The sequence below is a fragment of the Pithys albifrons genome, chromosome 7 (genome assembly GCF_047495875.1).
Source record: "Pithys albifrons albifrons isolate INPA30051 chromosome 7, PitAlb_v1, whole genome shotgun sequence".
Lineage (NCBI taxonomy): Eukaryota > Metazoa > Chordata > Aves > Passeriformes > Thamnophilidae > Pithys > Pithys albifrons.
The window spans coordinates 51,069,114-51,092,137 of NC_092464.1; the positions used below are offsets into that span (position 1 = coordinate 51,069,114).

A 23,024-nucleotide genomic window follows, 5' to 3' on the forward strand; every position below is an offset into this window, starting at 1 on the left:
AGTGACTCCACCAGCTAAAAGGGACAGAGCTTTATGGTTCATCAACACCATAACTGAGGAAGCTTAAACTAATACACTACTCAACCTGAGGCTGCGAGGATCTCGTTTCTCTTCCTTACAAGCTACTGAGTCTGTTCTCTGCCTCTCTTGGCTGCCCCAGGTTGGTCAGAGAAGCCCTGTGTGAACAGCCCTGCCATGCCCCTGTTTGCCCAATCACACTCCCTGGAGTCCTTAAATCTGCCCCAGCTGCTCTTGGCATTGCCCCCTGCTCACCAAGTTGGCTGCTGAGGACTCCTGACTCCTCTTAACTCATTGATTTTTAATCTGTTAAAATATCTCCAGTGGTAAGTGGATATAAAATCATTAAGATCACCATACCTCTGAATCAAAATCCATGACTGTCAGATGGATATTGCGGAGCTACTCTTTTCAGAAACAGTAATTCAGAGAGCAGTTTGCACAACATAAGCATTCCCTCCCAGCACAACATTACAGGAGAACACCTCATTTATTCTTCCAGAATACTTCTCCCAAGTTTCCTCACTAAATGCACTTACACAGCAGGTGAAGTGTGCCCAAGCAGTGGGCACAGAAAGCCACTGCCAAATGACTGTCCCATTGCTAAAGGGCAATGCAGGGTGACAGCTACGCAAGAAACACACAGCTCAAGCTGCCTTACAACTGGATTCCTCCAAGCAAACAAGACCAAGAAAGCTGAGTGGCTACCGGGGTTCTGGTTCTGCTTCCTCTTACAAGAGCAAATTTTGCTTCACATTCAAAAAATACAAAACCACAGATTCCTGACATGATTTATTACATTTAAGTGCAAAGAGTTAGAGTTTTCCCTCCCTATATAGTTTAGGATGGGCATAACTAAAGATGATGATTTGTGGTACAGATGGCTCTGTATTTTAACTATAGTGTTTAAACAACTACTGCACTGAAAAAAGAGCAGATCTACTTGGTTATCTTCCCCAAGGATCATACCAAAACTCATTTGCTCAGGTTTCATAGCCGGCTAGAAAGAAAGAATACAGAATTCAGCACAAAACAAACACTTCCTGAGTTTTAGAATTTAGGTTAAAAATCTTGCAAACTTCCAAAAGCACATTAATTGAGTGTAGTGAAAGAAAAGTGGGAAGTACATTTAATATATGCCTAAATAAATTTGCTGTCTTCTTTCTTTGGCTTATTAACAGCATTATTTAATTAGAAATAAAGAATATCACAGTGAAATGATATTCTGTGTGAAATGATATTCAATGTTGTGACTTGAGAATCACAACAATGACCTTGGATCTGGCACTCTTCTCACTGAGAGTGACAAATCGAAATGGAAAGGAAATACAAATGGAAATACAAAGGAAAAAAATAATCCTTGGGTCAATTATTCTGCAGTCTAGGCAAACATAATCTTCCTTACCTCAGAATGTATCCAGACACAGCAAACACACTCTCTGCCTCAACACTACCTTCAGCTCATTTATTTCTAATCTGTTAAAATATCTCTAGTGGGAAGTGAATATAAAATCATTAAGATCACCATACCTCTGAATCAAAATCCATGAGCAGAACAATTTTGTCTCGGATAGAACTGAAGAGATTGTGCTTGTGGATCAACTGGAAGACGTCTTTGTGCCTCAGAGTCAGGTAGATTTCTAGGGCTCTGCCATAGCGCTGGTCGTAAGTATACCTGATAAAAACAGGGTTATAATGCATGTATCTCACATACCCAAGTGCAGGAAAATCACCTCTGAGGGAAAATATAAACAAACCCTAGTATGGAAAGCTTGTTAGGATATACTCCTTGTGGTTCATTTTTATTAAAGGGAAATAAACACCAGGAAACATTCATTTCACCTCTGTTTATATTGGTCATTGCATTTGTGTTCTGACCTGTGGTTTTCTGCATTTTCATTTTCCGTTTTCAAATCACAGGGAAGCCACACAAAATGCTAGCTTTAGAATTTCTGCAAACCAATTTGAACTCTCTTCAGAGCTAAAAATATTGTTCTCTAAAAACTTCAGTAACATGGTAACAGAGTAGTTTTACCTTCTTCAAAGAAACAGTATGAAAAGAACTTAACATGGTGATCAGGCTGAGAAAATCAAAGAACTTTACCCTGTACAAAGTGGCCTAGAACCAGATCAGTTTTGGCCCATGTTCCAGTCTCAGATTTCCAGCCATGCAGTAACTTCTCCTTAAATAGTGGGCAATAACCCCAACATTTTATTTTCCCGTAGGTAATTCCGAAAACACACTTCACAAAAGAGGCTTCCTCCGGCAGCATAAAGAGGAATGCCAGCTATTTACTTTGGAAAGAGAAGTAGGAAATCCAATCTCATGCTCAACAATTTGCTTTCATATACGATGTGAACTTTATAAGGAAGGGTAAAGAATTGCTAAGCTGTGCAATCAGCAGAGTGGAGAGGAGAGAAAGCCAATACTCTGTAGACTGAAGCAAAGAATATTTCTGTTAAGAGAGTTAAGCAAATACTGATAAACTACAGCACACTCTTTCAAGTGTACTTTTGGTAACAGGAATTTAAAATCGTACTCACAATTCCGCAAGTGTTCGTAGCAAAGTCCTGTTCTGTGGATCTTTCTTCAGGTGATCCACTACAGCTTGAACTATGATTGTGTTGTTGTACAGATCTCCAGGCCACTCCTTTATAAGGGTTGCAAACCCCTAAAAGTATAAGAGAGGAACAGAAATAGAAAGAATGGCCTATGGAACATTTTGAAACATCAAAGCTTCAGAAAAGCCTCTGAGATGATGCCTGCTGTGCTTCACCTTTAAGCAACTCTTCTGTGTCCACAGACATGCACAGTGCAGAACAATTTTTCCTTCTCACAGGAGTGTTATTAAGATTCATGAAGCTGAGTCCGTTTCAGGTGCTGTAGCCTTTGTGCATCACCTCAACCACTTATGCTACATTCAATAAACTAAAAATAACAGTATCTATAACAAATAATTAATCTCACAGTATTTGCATGCTGTGAAGAACATCCTATTTACTCTCTGAAAAACAAAATCTAAATCCAACTTTTTAATATCATCATTACTGTGGAACTGTCCACTGATCATGTTTGAATACAACAGAGAATTTGCTGTCAGAATTCCACACTGCTGAGGGTGTTTGGCTGGCAGTAACTATTCCATGTAGACACATCAGGCTGCAGTACCTCGTAGTCACTCTCCAAAAACTCGTGCAGGACCATTTCGTAGATCAGAGGTTTCAAAACTGGATCCCGTCTTGGCAAGTAAGGACTAATTGCCTATAGGAAGAAAGAGAAGAAGGTGCCAGAAGGGGAGTGACATGAAACATCCCAGTACACTGATGAGAGAAAAAAAGAATTGTGAAACAAAAGAACAAAGCTATGCACAGAACGCGGCCCTTGGAAATCACTGGACGGCTACATACTCTTACCTGTAAGCAGTACCCTGAAGTTATTTACTTTGGCATTACACACCTTGGAATTGTCTTACTTATTTGAAAGAATTTTCTTTGGAAAGACAGGTGACAAGATATTAGTTACAAAGGGAGAATCAGTCACTGCCCTTAGAGAAGTCTGAATATTTACTGTTAGTCAGTTAGAAAATAAAACCCATGAAAGACTACTCAGATGAAAAATGTTTTCAAAATCCATTTTGTCAAGTCTTGGCCTTGGTATAAGGTATAAGGATTCATTAGCTGAAAAAATGTGTACTTCTGATTTATGACCTACTGTGGGGTCACTACATTTTATGAAGAGTTATGTTTTGCCAGCTATTTTTACATATCCAAATGAAAACGAATTTGAGAGCATATCCCTTCATGGAAAGGATGAAGGCATATGGCCTGTTGCTATATAGGAAGTGATAAGGAATTGCACCCCAAGAGGCAGGAGACAACAACCTGCCAGAATAAATCAGCTCATACCCTGGAATTTCAGCACACCATCTTATTAGCACTATTATTTCATGCAACCAGAGGCCAAAATTATTGCCACATGCTAAAATAAATCCTACTGCTACTAGCTGCATGGGGACTTGGGGGTTTGTAGCTGAAGGATCAACACCGACAAAATTCCTCCACACACTCAGAGATTGTTGCCTGTTGCCCACTATTGGCACATGGTATAGGAATATTTTGTTAATGAAGCTGCTTGAATGAAGCAGGAAAAACATCATCTCACCATATTTTTTTTCAGTTTTACAGACAGCAATGACTATTCATGACAAATTCTCCTAGTATTTAAATCAAAACAATTCCCCAAGTTACATATTGCATTAAAGCCTTCCATCTGTGGGTGAGAGAGGAAGTACAAATACAAGATCAATAAAAAAAGAATCGGTAATGACTCTGCAAAAATTAACAGTTCATTGCTCACAAGAGACCTCTTCTCTCTCTGTGCTGTTTGAGCTTGGCGAGTCTTTGAAACGTGGTGCTGCCAACATCAGCTCCCACCACCTGTCACAGAGTTTACCAGTTTCTTCTTAAGCGCTGCTTACAGACTTTTCATCAATAGGTATAAGGATGAGGTATACACAAGAAAGGGCAAGTAAAAGTTGACATGAGATAGCCTAAACCACCATTATTGCTTCCTCAAAGGACATTCATGAGGTGAAAAAGGCTGTCTGGATAGTGCTGCTCTCTACTATGCCCACTGGAGTCAGGTGAATGCTTTCAAGTGTCCTCTAGACAATGTTTTGGTCATTAGAGCACTGCTGTTGCCAGCTGATCATCCTGCATCCCTGCTGGAAGCCACTGCTGTCACAGCAGAGCCAACAGAATGAAGCATATCCCCAATGCCACAACAGGCATCACTCACAGTCTGGCACCTTCCTCTGGATCCATCCACCCTCCTCAGCTGTTGGAGCCCAGAAACTGTATTTTATACTGAAATGACTTGAGCACATGTAACTCCCTCAAGCCACCACTGCTGGAGGCTCTACCATCTTGGAACTGCCACAACATGGTTTGCTAGAGGATATTCAGATATGAGATGTCAAGTTACCAAAATGCAACCTTTAGTAGCCAAATGGGACCATTTAGTAGAGAATGCTCAAAAACACCCTAAAGCCACATACAGACAAAAAAGACACTTACCCCACAGGTTTTGACATTGGGGTACCACTAACCCCTCTGCAGGAAGGAAAGTTTAAAGCTTTAGTTTTACTGCCACCTTAGTTACTGGCAAAGCACACTACACTGGAAATGTTGTTTTTCAGGCAGCCACTTATATGCAGTGCAAATTCTTTACAGAAAATTCCATTTGAAATAAACTTTCTCCAAATCTCAAATAGTCTACTCATCAGGACTTAAAGCCATTATAGCACAGTTATGATATGGTGTGCAATATCAGCTGGTTAGGTAAAGAGGTAAAAATTCCAAACAATACACAAGAGATCCCAAGCATTACAAGAACTCCTTCATTTAGATCTGGTTTAACTTAGTTCATCCTTATGATACTCAGGTATCTCTAGGATTTTGGAAAAAGCTATATGTGATTGAAATAGTAAAATAAGGCAAGCATTTTCTAAAACTGCAACTGAAGCTGAATAATGTAATGGACTGCAACTTTTGGTTTTTTAAGTCTGAGAATTCTTGGGCCTAAGCCTTAAGAAGAAAAAGAAGAAATTCTGAGGGCTGAAAACAACCAACTGTTTAGAAAGGCAGTAATTGAGCAGAGATGCTTTGCAGCAAACCTGCAAGTATTTTTATATTTTACAATCTGCTGGGTGACGTAAGTGGAGACAAGACAAACATCCCTTAGAGACACATCTAAAAAAACCCAAAAGGATTATGAAGCAATGTATCAAAATTTCACCTGTACCTGAACTCTGGTCCCTTACTGGACTGAAATAAAGAAACAGAAACATGAGATTTCATCTTTCAAGGTGGCAAAGAATGCACCAAATCACTAAGAAGTCACTCAAAGGCAAGGCTGTTCTTGGACTGGAGCGGCTCTAAAACAGAAGTCAGACATTTCTGAAATTCATACTGCTGAAACACTTTTGGTCTTTGAACAGAATTAAATAGCTCAAAGCCAGCAAGGGACTGCGTGCTGTGAGATCTTAATAATATGTCCTTTTTGGCTCATTGAGTTTGAATAGGAAGACATAAAATTCAGAAGTAACTGCACATGTGTTACCAAAGGGAGTGTGCATAATGTTTTCTGCTGGTTTAGCAGCGACAGTACTAGAGCCTTATGTCCTGGGCAATTTATTAACTGAGAATCTCACACTGAAGGTGTACTGCTCCAATAGCTGGCTTGTGACCAGGGAAAACACAAGACAGGGCAGACTGCTCCTAGTTCTTGCCACCATTTCCAGCACACAGCACAGGTCTTGGCTTTGCAGTTCTTGGACACTTAAAGTTGTGTCTGTTGCAAGGGACCTGAATTTTCTAGAATGACTGGCACCCACAGAGACTACTTTCCTCAAGAGCAGGGAGAGGATTTTCAGGACACACTGGAAATGAATGAAAAGTAAATGAGAAAGACATAATTAACTGTGAACATCTTTGTAAGTAAAGGCCTTGGGCATGGGTCTTTTACTTGGAAACTGTCAACAGGTAAAAATACATAGCTGAGTGCCTGGATATGCTATGCCTCCAACCTGTTTTAAGGCATGTTACATATACACATCAATCTGAAAGACAATTAGAAACAGCAAGAGATCTGGGGCAAGAATACCACAACAGGGCATTAAGTGTGATGCTTTAGATGCTCCATCAAGACATGCAGGAAGTACAGAATGCAAATTCCTTGAGTGCAGACAGAGAACTTACCTTAAGCTGACCTATTTCTTTAAACTTGTAAACTTCAAATTCCCAGAGTTCTGTGTTTTTGCCAAGAATTTTCTGGCACTTTCTGGAAGGAAGATGAAAAGAAAGAGAACAAAAATAGGTACAGAGAATAACACAAATGTGACAGCATTACTGCAAGAATTCCTTTCGCCTTCTCCCTATCATGACGTTCACACAAGTGGCTGCTTTTGGCACTGCTTTCAGCACAGCATTCTTCTCCTTTCAGACCTTAAAATTTTGTTGCATGCAAGATGACTAACTGCTTATTATGCATTCACCCTTTGTGATTAGGGCCATAATAGCTTTCATAGAGTAGTTTGGGTTGGAGGGGAGCTCAAACACCACCTAGTTCCAACCCCCAAGCCACAGGCAGAGATGCCACCCTCTCGATGAGCTTTATGAGTGAATTGTTCAAAGCTCAGATGAGAAAAACTGAGCACTTACCAAGATATATTTATGCTTACACATACATGAAAACACAAATCTTGGCTAATCTCTCATTCTTACTTTAGACACCCATATTTGATGTTTTTGTTTATACCCATGTAAAACCAAATTATTTTCTGATGGTCTTACACACTAATAAAATTAGTTTATCAAAATCCAAAGAAAACCTCGGCTTTGAAAATCTAGTATGACTTTGAAAAATCAAGGCTGACTTTCAAAAACATGTATGTCTCAAATCCAGTTAAAGTTTACAATAACTTTTAGGTCAGTACAGGCAAGGAAATTTTGGGCACAATAAATACTTTGGGCACAATGCTTTGAAACTTCAGAAACTCAAGAACACATAGAAAACCAACATCCCCATATACCTCAGGATCAATAAATTGTTTTTGCTTTTCCCCATGCACAGACACAATTCAGCCAGCAAAGAAGAGCTTTAATGCTACATTACCGAGCAGCCAGGTCATACTCTCCTTTCTCCACCAGGTGATTAACATAGGCCAAGCCAATGTCCTAAAGGGAATAAAAATAAAGAATTAGTTATAAAAGTTTGAAAGTTAACTACTTGACTACCACAGTAAGTACTACAACAGCAGTGCATAAAGCTGGAAAGTCAAACACCAGGCTCTAAATGGTTCCCCTGATTCTCCTTTGTAAGTAGGGCCCACAGAACAGTCAACATAAAATACCTGGTAGGCCACTCACAGGCGTAAACTAAAGTGCTCTTTTAAATAATTCTCATAACCTCATTCATGCTGAGAAAGCTGGGCTACCTCTCCTTGTTAAGGATTGTTCAAACCACGTAACTTCAGTGCTTGCATTAGTTAGTTCAAATAGCTCTTTGTCAACAGTAAGTTTGCAGAGAGTGGCAAAAAGTTGGTTGAGAATATAAATTCTAGTGTTGCTCAATAAAGTGCAGCAATTACTGAGAGCTTTTCAAGATTATCAGGTATTATTACATACTAAATTTCTCTTCTCAAGAGTTCATCACACAGGTCAGTTGTAAAATTTTTCTGGCAGGCATCTAATATATATATTAAAATTTTGGCAGAGTTCTTCTGCTGTATTCTCAACACTTGTGTCCATGTTGACACATCCCAGTGTACTCACTGCATAACTTAAGGATCAAATCAATAAAAGCACATTGTTTCTAGGGAAAACAAAAGAAAAAAAGAGGGAAAAAAAGAAAAAAGAAAGCTGAATAATGAAAAAGAAGTCCTTGTTTCTTACAAGAACAAGCATCTGGGTCTTCTGAGGCACAATACTTTTTTGATCGACAGTACTGACCAGAGCAGAATATGAACACAGGTATGCAACAACTTCAACTGGTCAATCTACTAAAAAGTCAGAAAAAAAATGCACACACAGAACATTTTAAGATTTCCTTCCACTATAGGAACAACCTTTGTATTTTTAACTTCACAATTCTCAAGAGTGAAGACTTCTGCCATCCTCTTTCTCCTACGGACCAGCTACCCAGCTGGCAGAGAAGATGTGCAAGTAAAGGAGCTGGAGATCTGGTTCTTCAGGACCTTTGTGTTCTGCTCAGAGGTGCAGAGATAATTACTGTAACCTAAAAAATCCCAGGGCCACCAGATTGGTCAGGTGGTTCAGGTGCTGTGAGTGTGGTGGCCCTCTTGGCAGTGAGAGCAGGAGTTATTTTAAATCAGTATTTAAATCCTTCCCTTAGGGCTTAATGTCAACATCTTATCCCCTCAACACATTCTGTTGTTGGCTTTTGTACTAGACACCAAGCTCTCAAAAACTGCTTGTATTTCACTGAATTTCATTGTATTCTGCAGAGCAAATTTCTGCAAACCAAAAGAAAAGCTGTGGGGTTGTTTGGTTTGGTTTTTGTTTGTTTGGGTTTGGTTTTTGTTTGCTTGTGTTTGGCTTTTTTTCTGTCCTAATGCCAGGACATCCTTCAACAGTTGTTTGTATCTTTTGCAAGGGTCACAGAGCAGCTGTTATAAGTGCAAACTCTGTGATAGGTGATGACATGCCATTACATCTTGATTCAACTTCTAGACTACACTAGAGTAACAGTTTTTTCAAGACAAACTGATGTACAGCATGGGTATTATATCAGTAATCTAGCCAAAAATGAAACACAACCTCTGACAGTCTGTACAAACTTCAACTTGAAGCAGCAGCAGTACTAATGAAATACCAATGTATTCACACTGAGGTCAATTTAAACAAAAACAAAAGCTAAAATTAGTAATGCTTTCATTCCTATTATTCCATCTTCCCTTTTGTCTTAAACATCCATACCATTTGTTGCTTTGTGAAAGGGACTGTAAAACATGGGAAATGACTATAAATGAGAGAAGGAGCTTAACTATGTGAAATAATGAGAACTGGAAAGCAGAATAAGAGAGCTAGATGTGAAACTGCAATTGAATTTCAATAGTATTTAAAAGGTCTTCCAATTGCACCTCTCAAACTCTTGACAAAACGCTGTCACATGTACCAGATAGAAGTGAAGGTTAAATGTGTCACTCCTCCCACAATCTCTAATAGTGCAATACTGTGTGTAATTTAATACAAATGTAAATGCAAACAAAAACCCCATCAGAAATGTAATTCTCTTCTTTTTAATGTCTTTATAAAATCCAGACCTTTCCACGTTTCACAGACCAACACTCCTGTTGTGCAGCTGAAACCAAGAAATCAAATGCTAGTTGGAGTATGCCAAGCAGTTATTGCCTGGTGTCACACAAAACAGGGAATTTGTTGCATCTCACAGCATCCTAGAAGAAAGCAAATACTCTGTTTTCAATAGAAGTTTTGAGACTTACCAAAATCTTGTGCTTTTTTATGGTTTTCTGACTGATCTCAGCTGCCATCAAAGCTTCCTATATTCAGAAGGGAAGAAACAGAGGTATTAGCCAAATACACAAACTTCCAATACAGCAAGTTCTAGAACTGTATAAATCAACTGTTTTTCAGAGCAGGGTGTTTGAAGCACTCGAATTTTTAATGCCATGGTTGGATGAACAGCTTTGAATTCATACTCAAACAAAAGCAGTCAACCAAAGAGAAAACTGCTTTTGTTTCCATCTGAGTTCACTCCTCATTACTATATTAGGATCAAATCACAAGATTACAACAAAACAGACAATGCAATCACATTGGATCATTTTCAAATGAGATCCCTTCACTACCAGAACCTGTGAAAAAATCAACAGCAAAGGGGGTGGAGCAAGTCTACCTTCCAGTTCCCCAGCCCAAACTTCTCCAGTCAGAATGATTTATTACTTAAATAGTATCATTTGCTGCTCTTGTACTTCTTTCCAATGGACAGAAACAAAGCTGGCCCTTTTACAACTCCAAATGAAACCTTTAGGATATATCATAACACATGACTATCTACTACCTTGAATAGCCTTCAGAAAGGCACCTGCACAGCTGTCACTTGCAAATGACTGGAGTCTTCAGGGACCAAATGCTGTGATTTACATAACATTGCAAAACTGCACTCATCATACAAGTTTGCTATGCAGATGCAAAAGCATCCACAGGGATTTAAACAAATCTGAATGAGAAATATCATGCTTGTATTAACAAAAGGAACCTGTGCTGAATGGCTTGCCCACATTTTTTTTTCTTATAAGGGGCACCCAACAAATAACACATAAATAGGAATTTGCAAGTTACTTTATGCATGGTAACAAGTGTTCTAAGTCAGTAACTGCAGGACATTAGACTTCAGAACACCAGGTCTGTGTTGATATGGTGTGTAAGAATTTATCATTGTTTTAGGAGTTTAGATATACACATTTAAACACACCAATACTTAGGCAACCAAATACTGAGCTGTTTTCCCCCAAGTGAGCTGTACACTCTTGTCTTTTAATATTTGCTCTCCTATTTTGTGAGCAACACTACATTCAGCATGAATAGCTACAATTCCAGCCCAGAGTATTTTAGTTTTAAAAGCTTGAACACTCTAGGTAAGTAACATGGAGCAATGCCCAAACACAAACACTTTGCTCCAGAGTGGAAGCACTATGGAAGAAAAAAAATCTCATCTTGCCCATCAGGACTATTTCTCTTCCCTCTTTAGTTGGGATAGACCTAGAATAATATCCACGCAACTCATAACTGTGCTGCTGCTTTAAACCCAAACCCCAGCTTTAATAATTTTCAGTGACAGCTAACACATTTCATGTCTGGTGATGAGAGCAGTGATCACAGCATCTAACTCAGCTATTCACTTGGCTGCAATTCTGATTTCTTGTTTCAGGAGAAGACTAACCCTATAGAGAGATGGAGGGATGTAGAGTTAACTCCCACCCTTTACAAGCACTTAGTCCATGACTGTAGGAACAGAAACTATCCAATCCAAACAAACTAGCAAAGTCCATCACCCCACTCCAATTTCCAAACTAGGAAAGATGAATGAAAAGAATGATGTTAAAATTACTTCATATTTCTTCTTTTCAAGGAGCCAGTCAATGTGGTCATCTTGGTCCCGCTCTTTTGCCACCACCACATCTCTTGGGCTGATGATATAAAAAAGTGATTCACCTTCCGAATACTCTGAAAATGCATACACAGATTTATTATTATATTGTCCTTAAGTAAAGCTCTGCTTTTTAGTACACCCTTGAGGGGAATTTAAAAAGAGGAGATGCCAGGAAGACAGCAAGGCTACTCCTGCAGAACATGCTTGTTTTGGAGGCTGCATTCCCCAATAAATTAAAACTGGTTTAAATGGCAAAACATCTTTTAAAAAAATCACTACAGCTTATTGCAAATTCTGATTCATCCACTATGTGTAAACTTTATGATGGTTTAGAACCCATTATTATACTTTTAGAGGACTATTACACTACATAGCCTTCAATAAACTTATCCTTCCCATCAAGGTCAAGGCCATCAAAAGCATAAATGATAGATGCCATAACCCCTGGGGACACAGCACATCATTACAGCAATGCATTTGCAATGCTACAAGTTAAGGTTATATGTATAATGCATTTTCTCATACCATAAGCCTTTATTTTTGAGTAAGCTCAAAGAAAAGGTACTAAAAAGTAAAATCAAACACAGAAAGTAACTGTTCTGAATAGTTATTATTTCCACAGGACCCCTGAAGAAACAACAATATTTTGTAGGCACAGGAAAGAAAACCACCCCCACTTCATCTGTGTCTGTACCAACACAGAAATACACTCCTGAAGTGACCAGTAACACACTAAATAATGCTTGTCTAAAAGCCATCCAAAACATTCAGACTTGTCAGATGAACTAGAATATTCATAAAGCATAAAAGTACAACTGTGGACATCAATATTCCGCTTCGAGACAGGTATAAAGAAATCCCAGTTCTACTGATAGCGGCACCGATGTTGTTGGGGTCAGGAGATATATTTCCAGTGGCTTAGGGGCAGAGATGTACATAGACAGGTCTGCCAAGTCTATGATTTGAAGCACGCTGCCAGAGAAGATGCTTAAAATCTAGATTCATGGATTTTTAAAAGCCAGAAGGAATGTTTCTGTATAACACAGGCTATATAATCTTCACCAAAGAATTCTGCATCAGCTTTGCCATGCATTTTTCTGAGCTATCACACACAGATCAGAAAACTATCCCATCTTTAAAAGATGGCATATATTGTGCCAGGGCTTAATCTCCCTACCTGCTACATAATTAAACCTATTTTCTAGGCGGAACTTGCTAAAATCCAGTTTCTACTCACTCCATTTTTCCATTCTGGTGCCTGTACACTGTGACAGCTTTGTCAGGACAGGGAAGCTGAACACCAGTGTGCCCCTTTTAAGCTAATCCAGGTACATCTTACTGCTGAAATGACATTTATTCAATCTTTCTCTCTAAAGCAGCTTTTCCAGACACTGTGCCACTCACTATTCTTGAAGCCCTTTGTGTAAGAAGAGCTCCTGTGTATCACAAGTTGAATAAATCTCCATCAAAGATACTGTCTTCCATGATAGTGGACATTACATAAGATACAGATTTCTGCCTTCCCCAGTATGTCTGACTTGATAGATGGCATTAAAAATCATGATGTTTAAATACACACATTTGTTTTCTTGCATGTGGCCAGTTCTTGTGGATTTCCACTCTACATTCCAGTGTCATAAGCAGGTACAGTTATTCAAAGGAGATGACATAAAAAAAAGGAGGCTAAATCCTCTCAAATCAAGCCTTTCTTTGACTTGGTATGAAAATAAACCAAAACAATATTGAGACCACCTACCTAAATGATAATCCCGACATTCATTTTCCTGAAATCCTCGTACTGTTAGTGCATCAGAAGAGATCTCCTCACAGGACTCAGGGAGGGGTTGCACAATATCCAGCCTAGGCCTTGCACAGCACTCCACTTCCTAGAAAAACTATAACACTTTAGTTGCATCAACAGCATTCAACAGCTGCAAACACTCACAAAGATCCAGTACTTTGCACTGTGTACTCAAGCTCTGAATCACACAAGTTGCAAAGCTTAATTAAGCCAAGATCCAACACAACCCCATATTTTCTACTTCAGGCTGTAAACTATACCAGAATGAAGAGTGAAAGAACAAGGACACGTAGAAAGAACACACAGAAGGTGGATTTGCACAGCTCTAACCTACCCATGTGGCAGCAGCACTATTTTGGTCTTTCCTCAATTTACTGCCCAAAAAAGCCCAAAATAAACAAAACAAAAAAACTTTCAAAGCAAGTCATGCGTTCAATTCTGATCCAATTTGTAAAAAGTAGGAAGCTGTCATTTGAGAGCTGTGAAATCAAGTGTAGGAAGACCAGTGTTCTGACAACCCAAGAGCTCAGGCAGCTCGGGCCCCACAGAGCCAGGACACTGACCAAGGGGTTCCCACCACAACAGGGCACAGACAGTGCCAGGTACAACTGCTCCTTCCACAGTTACCCAGACAACTAAGAAGTTAGCAAAACCTGGCTACTAGAGTTTGTTTAAAAGGCTAATTAAAACCAAATACGTGAAAAAAATTCATTTCTGTGTCTATTACTGCTGTACCACCTGAAATTCCCTTCTCATCTTTCGTTCCTGAAGCAATTAAAATGACTTTAACCTTTATCAGTCACACCTCTTTTATACTAGCTCCTTTTCTGTGCTACTGTTTTATTAGCAGTGGCTTCACAATTTCCTTGCTCCCTAGCATTTCAACCCAGTTTCCCCCCCACTTCCTTATCCCATTTGTTTGCTTTCTTTTGTTCCCCCAACTCTCTCACACTGGAGGACTACAGTGCCGACTCTCTCGGGAAACACTGCTGTGACATTATTTTTCTCCTTAATATAAATAAAGAAATAAAAATGTGCCATCCCGAAGCAGAGCTGGGAGCTCACCCTATTGATTTCAGCAGGCTGGAGCATTTGTTTGAACCCACAGCATTGCATTGCCTAGCAACTTGAGCGACCAGCTGCTTAAGGTTACTATGGTGATGGTTGTCTAACGCAGACATGCTTATCAAAGAGATGATCAAGAGCATCTGCCACTCTCACACGGCAACTTCAAGGATTTCCTGCACTGTCTCGCCTTTTATTTCACTTGGCAACGTGAAATACGTGTCGGAGGCAGACGCGGCGCTGGCCCGCGCGCAGCAAAAATGACTGACGTGAATTCTAATTTCTGCCTCTCCCCATACAGAGTGGGGGCACACAACTAAAGATCTTAGAAGGAAGGGAGACAATGATGCCACTCGCTCACAGTCGTGCATTCCACCCTGCAGTGGCTTATTGCTCGAGTTGATCAACTTGGCTGCTCTCATTTCTTCTGAGATGCAGCGTCAGCAAGTCCTAAACAAGATTCTTCATTTCTTCCGGTGCAGAAACAGCAAGAAGAGAGAGAGAAAGGAAAGAAAAAGGGGGGCGGGGGGAAAGAAGGAAAAAGGAGCGAGAAGGACTAGCTAGAGACCTTCTCTGCCTTCTGCAAGAAATAAGGGAACACAAACATGATTTCTGAAAGGTAAGTACATTAGTCTTCAACTTCACCTCCACTGACCTTGTTTTATAGGTCAGAGAAGTTTCAAGCACTGTTCACTACCAGCAGATTACGAATTTTTTCTCAGATAATCAGATCTGCGTGACCAGTTTAAGGGCCAACTCACAGGTCAAATTAACGTGGTGAAGAAACTCTGAGATAAAAAAAGATTACCGTTTTCTCTGAGATCTCCTTTACATAAGAAAGTATAACGAGCTGGTCACAGATAGGTGCAAGTCCACTGATGTAGAATTCAGTGTCGAATTGGAAAACTGAAATACAGGACACAGACAACATTAAAAAAAAAATGAATGTATATGAACTACTACCGAAGAAAAACACACAACTGATTTTCAGTGACAATAAACAGCATGAAGCAGCACTTCAGAGAAATGAAGACTCAATAGATATAACAAACCCAGAGATTTCCCAGTTGGATCAGAAGAAAAATCACATTTAACAGATTAAATTACATTAAAGCTTGCAAGAAGAAATATTTGTGCTCCAGGATATGCTAGAGATGAAACATTTGAAACGAATGTTCAGCCTGATTTTCAGTAATCACACAGGAAAGGGAAGGAAAACCAAAACCGAACTCAATAAAATAGGAAATAAGTAGAACAACTTCATTGATTTGCATATTGGTAGCAAGTTCATGTGGCCATAGGACAATCACACCTGCTACATCTACTGGTATGATATATGAAAACATAAAGACCATTATTTATTTATCATCACTTTAAACATCACAGAAAGACATACAGATACCCTCATTACAAAGAAAACACACAGTTGACAGTATCTTTATTTGTTAATAAAACTGAAAATGCAATTTCCTAAAATTGGTCTTGAAATCAAGACAACTAAGTGATGCCTATTTCAAGAGAGAGAAAGCAAAAGAGAGTGCTGAACTGTATTTACAAAAAGGCTCCCTAAATGGGACCTCTGACACAGAAATAACTATTTAGTTTGATTCTGCTGTATTTACAGTGCCCCCCCTTTTTGCAGGCTCCTCTCACATGGGGCCCAAAACAGCAATTATCCAAGGGCTCATATTAGAAAACTTAGTAGCTATAAGCTTTTGCAAAAATAGCAGATGCCTCTTAATTTTCTCCCAAAAAATAGCTTTAGGTGCATAAGTAGGGAAAAAAAGTTTCCTTCCTTACTGCTTAGAACTCTATGTTACTAGTATCTACTGTTTATTTAAAGTCACTAATTGTTTTAGCAAGCCAAACAGAAAATGCAGTGTAATGACACTAAAAATAAAGTTTATTTTCTTTTGCTAAGATATTAAGAAGGGACAGGAGAAATAATCATCCTCCTGCTAAAGGAGGAAAAAATACGGTCAAGTAAAGTACAGATTTGACACCTGTTTCTCAATGAATAAGCAAATACTCTTCTCCTTTTAATGACTGCTGACACTTCAACATGACATGAGGGACCAAAGCACAGCACAAGGATGGAGCACTCAATCCATTCTAGGAGAGAACAGGTTCACATCTGTAACCATGTACATAATTATTTTGCTATAGCCTGCAAGACTGATGAGATTAACTTTGTGTCACATGTTGCTCTCAGTGATGATTTTAAACAAACCACATCAGAAACGACCAGTTTTCTTATGGACAGTTATTTGGCAATTTAAAGTAATATGGAAGAGGAAAAACATGGAAAAGAAAAAACGAAGTGAAATCCATAATACTACTGAAGAACCAGTACAGAAACTTTAATTTCAGCTTTAAAGAAGGGCCAAGAGAAGGCTCTCAAAGGCATATAAAATATTGCGGTTTGTATTTGGAGAGGAAAACTCCAAATGTAGCATGGTGAATGCTTAATTTATAAAGACTATAGAGATGGTTCTAAAAACCCATGTGTGTTTCTCTGTCTGACACTAGAACTTGAGTTCCTTTGCCAGTGAAAATGCTTGTAATGCCCAATGTAACAGTAATTTAAGATCAAACAATAGCACTGTTCTGTGAAACAAAAGTAAACAAACAGATGAAAATCACCACTTCAAGTCTTGTTTTCAAGTAGAGTTTAGTTTCCTTGGTTTTACTTCCAGCTTTCTCTCAGCTCATCCATCTCAAGAGGCCTTGTTGAAACACAACGCTCTAGTTTTGCAGCTCCAGCCTTGAACAAAGAGTAACTGGCACAGACAGTGCTTCTTGACCTGCTAAAACCCTTGGAGCAGCTAATCAAAGAAGTCTCACTGAAAAAAAATTATAGAAATTAGAGCTGCACAGATAGGTTAATTTGTCTTACTCTCTGGACACTGTATTAAGATCACCGGTGGGGAGAAAACACAACACAAAGGCACTGCAGAAATGTTGGCAATTTGAAAAGGATCCAAAGTAATCAAAATAAAGGTGGAATTGAAGCAAATGGGAGTGACCAGTATAGGGCCAAGTGTCATATATGTTTATGCCTGTCATAAGAGAAGATGGAAAAAATGCTGACAGTGGATCTAGTCCATGGTCACCATCTATGTACAGCTGTCAAGCTAATCATCAGGAGGCAAAAAGAAAAAACCTGTAAATCTTTATTGTTGCTCATTAAATGAAATGTATGAAATACATCAAACTACAGAGATAGAACAGAATGTACTACATTATTTACCCAAACTAAATAAAGCCACTTCCTCTGCGAGTTATACACACACACACATATAGGTGGACTGAAACTAAAAGGAGTCTGTTTTGCTTAGTCAAACCTCAAACAGCAGCCCCTGCCTTTCCACAGCAGATTTATAGAGTAAAATTCTGGTTACAGTTAAAGGGTTTTGCCTTAGATTTCAAAGAGTACAACCTTTCAACATTGGCTTTTGAAAACGTAGACAGGAAGCTGAACCAACATGCAGAGAATTAACATGAAAATTAACACAACACTTAAGCTTCAAAGCTGATTTTCTGAATAACTCTTTTTTTCCCTTGAACTGATAAAACTTTGTTAACCAACAGACTCCAAGAGTTCTGAGGCTTAGAAATTCTTAGGTTTGAAGAAAAAGAAGTCAAAATCTTGAAGAATTTTGACTCATTTTATGAAAAAATTTATAAATGATAGGCTTGGCTTGTGGCAAAACAGATGAACAATGGTATAAGTAGAATGAACTAAACAACTAGGTTTGGGGTTTTTTTATTTTTTTTTTGTTTTGGCTTCTCAAGTATAGCAGACTTGCTTCAATGAAATGTTTGCATAAATCACTGTAAGAAGTTAATTTCATGATCATCACATTCATCAATTAAGCTTTATGTTCTGCCTATACCAACATATGTTGGTACTGTAGATCCCAGTATCTCACTTTACAAACAAGAAAATAAATATTCTCAGGGGTTTCTTTCAGATTATAATGTGCAATCTCAATGTGCGATGCCAACCTGCCAGGCAGTTATGTAGCTACTGCCTCACAAAACATACAGATGTGCTGGTTACAAGCATGGCCTTACAACATGCAATTTTTAAAGCAGAAATCTGCTTTGTAGGGAATTTGGTGAAATGCAAAGGGAGACAAGTACCAAGAGACATTGCTGCCTGGTTGATGGAATTGAGATGAGATTCCTCAGATAAAATTTCGACAAAAATAAATTGAATAGGAAGTCCCCAATTGACTTGAAGTCTTTTACAGACTTCCAGTGTTAATCTCTAATCTGAGGCAGAGATAAAGTACCTCTCCATATAAAAGTATATAAAATCCTGACAAGGCAAGGAAGACCAGATGGTTCATTACCTTTGAAGGCATTGTATTAACTGATTAGCTATTTAGCAACCAGTTGAGGAAGAGGTGAGGAAGGGGCTCCTGCTTGGCCCAGAAGTTGTGCAGCATTCCAGCTTTGGTACAGGCTGCAGGAGTGAGCACAGAAGTCAAGCACTCTTTAAGGAAGATCACAACAGCATTTAGCCCACGTTAAGCCTGTAATTCAATACCAATACCTTCTAATCAATACACCACTTCCCAGCGGTAGCTGACAGAGCTAAACTGATAGGATCTGCTCAGCTAACATACATTTAAAATAGAAACATTCAGTGGAGTTTATCTCTGACAGCGAATGAAGACACACAGAGGCAATGAACTGTAGCAGAAACAATGGAAAAGATTACTGGGGAAAAGCACCATGTAAATAAAATTAGCAATGTCACACAGATCTCAGTGCATGAGACCCATATGATTCATCTGTTTTCCCTTACAGATAATCACAGCATTATCCTCTTTCAAACAAAGCAGCCAGAACAGTTCAGTGGTGTAACTTTCCCACATTATGGATGTCTGGTTTGGCATCACAGTAGCTACAGTAATTATTTTCCTCCTTAGAATAAGCGTAACTATTTCTTAAGACAGAAATAGAAGATGAGAGGGTACTTTATTAAATAGGATCCTACATACCTAACTTGCAATGCAGGAAATACTCTCTTTCCTAATTCACTGGGCTGCAAACTACTGAAGAAACATTTATGATTTATTAATGGTATCACAGTTAGCTACAATAGCATAATGGAATTTTGGGCTCTCAGAATGGCTCTAAAACAGCATAAATCTGAAAATCTGAAGCTGTTGAGACATGAGAAAACACTGTGGTATCATAGACTTCATATGTATTACCCTGATGAGCAGAGAAGCAACCATGAAATTTTCTGCTCCACTTCCAGTTTTCAGTCCAGGTGCAAAATTGTAAAAGCACGGAGGAAAAGAATTAAACAAACACCACACCACTAAACACAAAAGTTATAATGTGTTTAGGGTTTAGTAAGTATGATGACATGAGGTTATGAGTCAAAGTAGCTGAAGGTTACTCAGTTATCCTGCCACTGAAAGATATTCTTGCTTTGTATAAGTTCTTTACAAAAGTGTATCCACATGCACCCACTTAGGATATTTGTGGTTGTGCAAAAACACTGTCCTGGTTTCCTGGTCTGGTATAATACTAGACCTTCTAGTTATGCCTTTGAAAAGTAAAGTTGAAATGAAACAGATGTTACGGCATGACATACAGCTGTCAAGAAGACCTTCTACATGACTATATTCAAAGGCTATTTTAATTTATACTGAGACTTGAACAAATAATGTCTAATCTAATACCCAAGTTCCAAAGAGTGATGTTGGCAGCATTTGGCAGAAACCCTTCAGTGCTCTGACCTGAAACCAGAAGGACTAATCTCAAGTGCATCATTAACAGGTTAGAAGATACAGTCCTGGAGAACACAGATTAGACTGTAGACTAAAGATTTTAAGAAGAAAAAGTTACTTCCATGAAAAATCTCTGTTCCTCATCTCTGAACCTCAAGAGCCTGATGACAGCTTTTTATATTTTTAAAATGAAGTTCCAACAGCCAGTCATGTAAGACTAGCACCCTCCACACAAACACATTATAGCTGGAGTAGAAGTTGCCTCTGTTCACTTGTCACTACGTAAACAATCCCATTTGGTTATTTTCTAAAAGCCACTTACAGGTACAGAAAACACTACATACCCGATCCAAGGTTCATAACTGAACTTTTTCTTGATAAAATTCCCTCAAATATCCTAGAATCCTACTGTTAAATAATCTATTTGGACAACAAATCCTAAAGAAAAAACAGCCTTCAGGTCTCAGGTCTCAGTTAACTGTCAGGCATGCCACCATTTCTCAGTATCCAGAGTCTCTACAGAGTTTAACAAGTCTCCCGGTTGATTTAGAAGCTATTTGAAAATAGTCCTTTCCTGAAACCAGAAACCAGAGTAAACACACACCCACACCAAGCACCATTTCAACCCAACACGAGTCAGCATCTTGCTGAACACACAACTATCTACAATCTCATGTTATTAAGTCAAGGGAGCACCAAAGTTTACAAACTGTTGCCCACTCTGATCTGCAGCCCCAGAGGGACTGTTTATCTTCTCAGCACTATCTATTCATCAGGCAGGTAAATGCCTCCCTGACATCCGATCCCGTCAGATCTCAGAAGCTAAGCAGGGTCAGCCCCGGATCAGTACTTGGATGGGAGACCTCCTGGGAAATGCCAGGTGCTGTAGGTTCTAGTCCTGAGGAACTTCACTGGCACTGTCCAAGCTCGCTCAGCCATGGCAGATGAACCTCAGGACTTAAATGGCTAAAATCCACTGCGCAGGCTGGAAGGGCACACCCACGTGGGGGGACAGCCCTTCCCAAATCTTCATTCGCGAAGCCGAGCCACACACACTATCTATTCATAGATATTCCCTTGCCCCAATAGATACTTCTGGAGACAGTTGTGACTTTTTCTTTACATCCCCACTTCCCTTCTAAATGTTCTTTGAATTCTGCTTTACTTAATATACACATTTTGTCAAGACCTTTTCCACTGATCAGCAATACTGACATTTATCCACATCCCATTAGCTAGACAAATAAGAAAGCAAAGGAGAGTATAAAACTCAGAAGCCAAAAAAGGAAACAAAAATAAATTCAAATCAATTTCCTAGAACTATACTAGAGACTTTAATAAGAAGAAAAAAATAGAGAAAACAATTACAAGAATAGTCAAACAACACATAATCAATAAAGTAGTATCTGGTTTCTCCTTACACTACATCAACCATCAATCCTTTAATCAAGATGAAAAATGAAGTTCTCTGAAGGAATCTGTATGAAGGGAAAGGTAAAGCATCCACTGTTCACACAAGCATCTCTGATTTTAGATGATCACAGAACTTAAGGCTCTCTAAAACCAAAAACCCTCACAGCTGTGCAAGAGGCCACATGACAACCTCATCAACTAAAAATGAGGTGACATTTATGTTACAACTACATGTTGCCTTCAATCAGTAACAGTTTTTTCAGGCTAGAATGTGGAAGTAAACCTTTATGACTTATCTAATTTGGAAGGAGAGTGCATTCCCACAGCCATACCTATTTCCACGTAGCGGTTCGGGAGGTCACGCATTTCACTGGCATGTCGTTCCTTTACTGAGCAAATCTAGGAAACAGAGAGTTGGAGCATTACAATGAACAAACTGGAATTCCTAAAATGATACTATAACTTTGTCTCAGTAAGAAAGGGGATTTCTGGGAATTCTCGGACATGCATGTCTTTATATTGAAAAACACAAGTTGAGAAACAGTGATGATGCATCACTGAAGAAGGAAAGGGCATGGGAAAGTTGTGGCTGTAGTTCACAGCCTTATAAATGTGCTGGGAGAGGAGAAGGATGATGGACCACACAAGAGAAATCTGAAAATACCTGCCCACTATGATTTCTTCACAGAATCATATATATTATGAGTTAGGGTTTGGTGTCTTCTCACACTTTGCATCTCATTACCTTCCAATTTAAGTAAGAGTTTGCTATTGCTTCTCCCAGTAAGAGGAGGAGAGTATGTACATGTAAAGAAATGCAAATAACCAAAATGCTGTGAAGCACACACAAATACAAGTGGGAAGACAGATGCCAAACTTAGGACAAACCTCCTCATTTGTAAAACTTGAAGTTTAAAGCTCCAAAAGCTTTTTACACGTCACCTACCCCACTTTACCCTCCCTTTCCATCTCTTCCTACCAAGCACTTTTAATTTCCCACTGTGCAGTGATGCAGCAGTCTGTTATTAGCAAACAGCTAACAGGCTTGTGACAAACTCATGTCAGGTGCTGCTCTGAGCAAATCACAGTCAGTCTGCAGCACACAAGTTGGAAATGCCAGTTTCCTGCTGAAAGAGAACAAACCCCAAAGCAGCCTGTCCTCCCACTCCACCTCTGCTTTTCCCATGGTTGACCAAAATCATGTGGCTGTTTTAGCAGACACAACCTCCACAGCCACCAGAGCAATCCCCTCCCAAAATACCTCATGGTAACTTGTTCT

The 23,024-nt window shown here is 39.1% G+C and overlaps 1 protein-coding gene across 1 annotated transcript in view; it reads right to left on the reverse strand.

Annotated features, from left to right (window-relative positions):
• Positions 1–23,024, reverse strand: part of VPS41 (VPS41 subunit of HOPS complex) — a 101,948-nt gene that overhangs the window by 19,350 nt on the left and 59,574 nt on the right. The window contains exons 10-19 of the mRNA XM_071561564.1: positions 22,078–22,144; positions 15,388–15,485; positions 13,470–13,599; positions 11,672–11,787; positions 10,044–10,100; positions 7,694–7,755; positions 6,778–6,859; positions 3,188–3,280; positions 2,563–2,690; positions 1,549–1,693 (exon numbers count right to left, since the gene is read on the reverse strand). Coding sequence (XP_071417665.1) covers positions 1,549–1,693; positions 2,563–2,690; positions 3,188–3,280; positions 6,778–6,859; positions 7,694–7,755; positions 10,044–10,100; positions 11,672–11,787; positions 13,470–13,599; positions 15,388–15,485; positions 22,078–22,144 — 978 coding nt within the window. The remainder of the gene's footprint in view (positions 1–1,548; positions 1,694–2,562; positions 2,691–3,187; positions 3,281–6,777; positions 6,860–7,693; positions 7,756–10,043; positions 10,101–11,671; positions 11,788–13,469; positions 13,600–15,387; positions 15,486–22,077; positions 22,145–23,024) is intronic.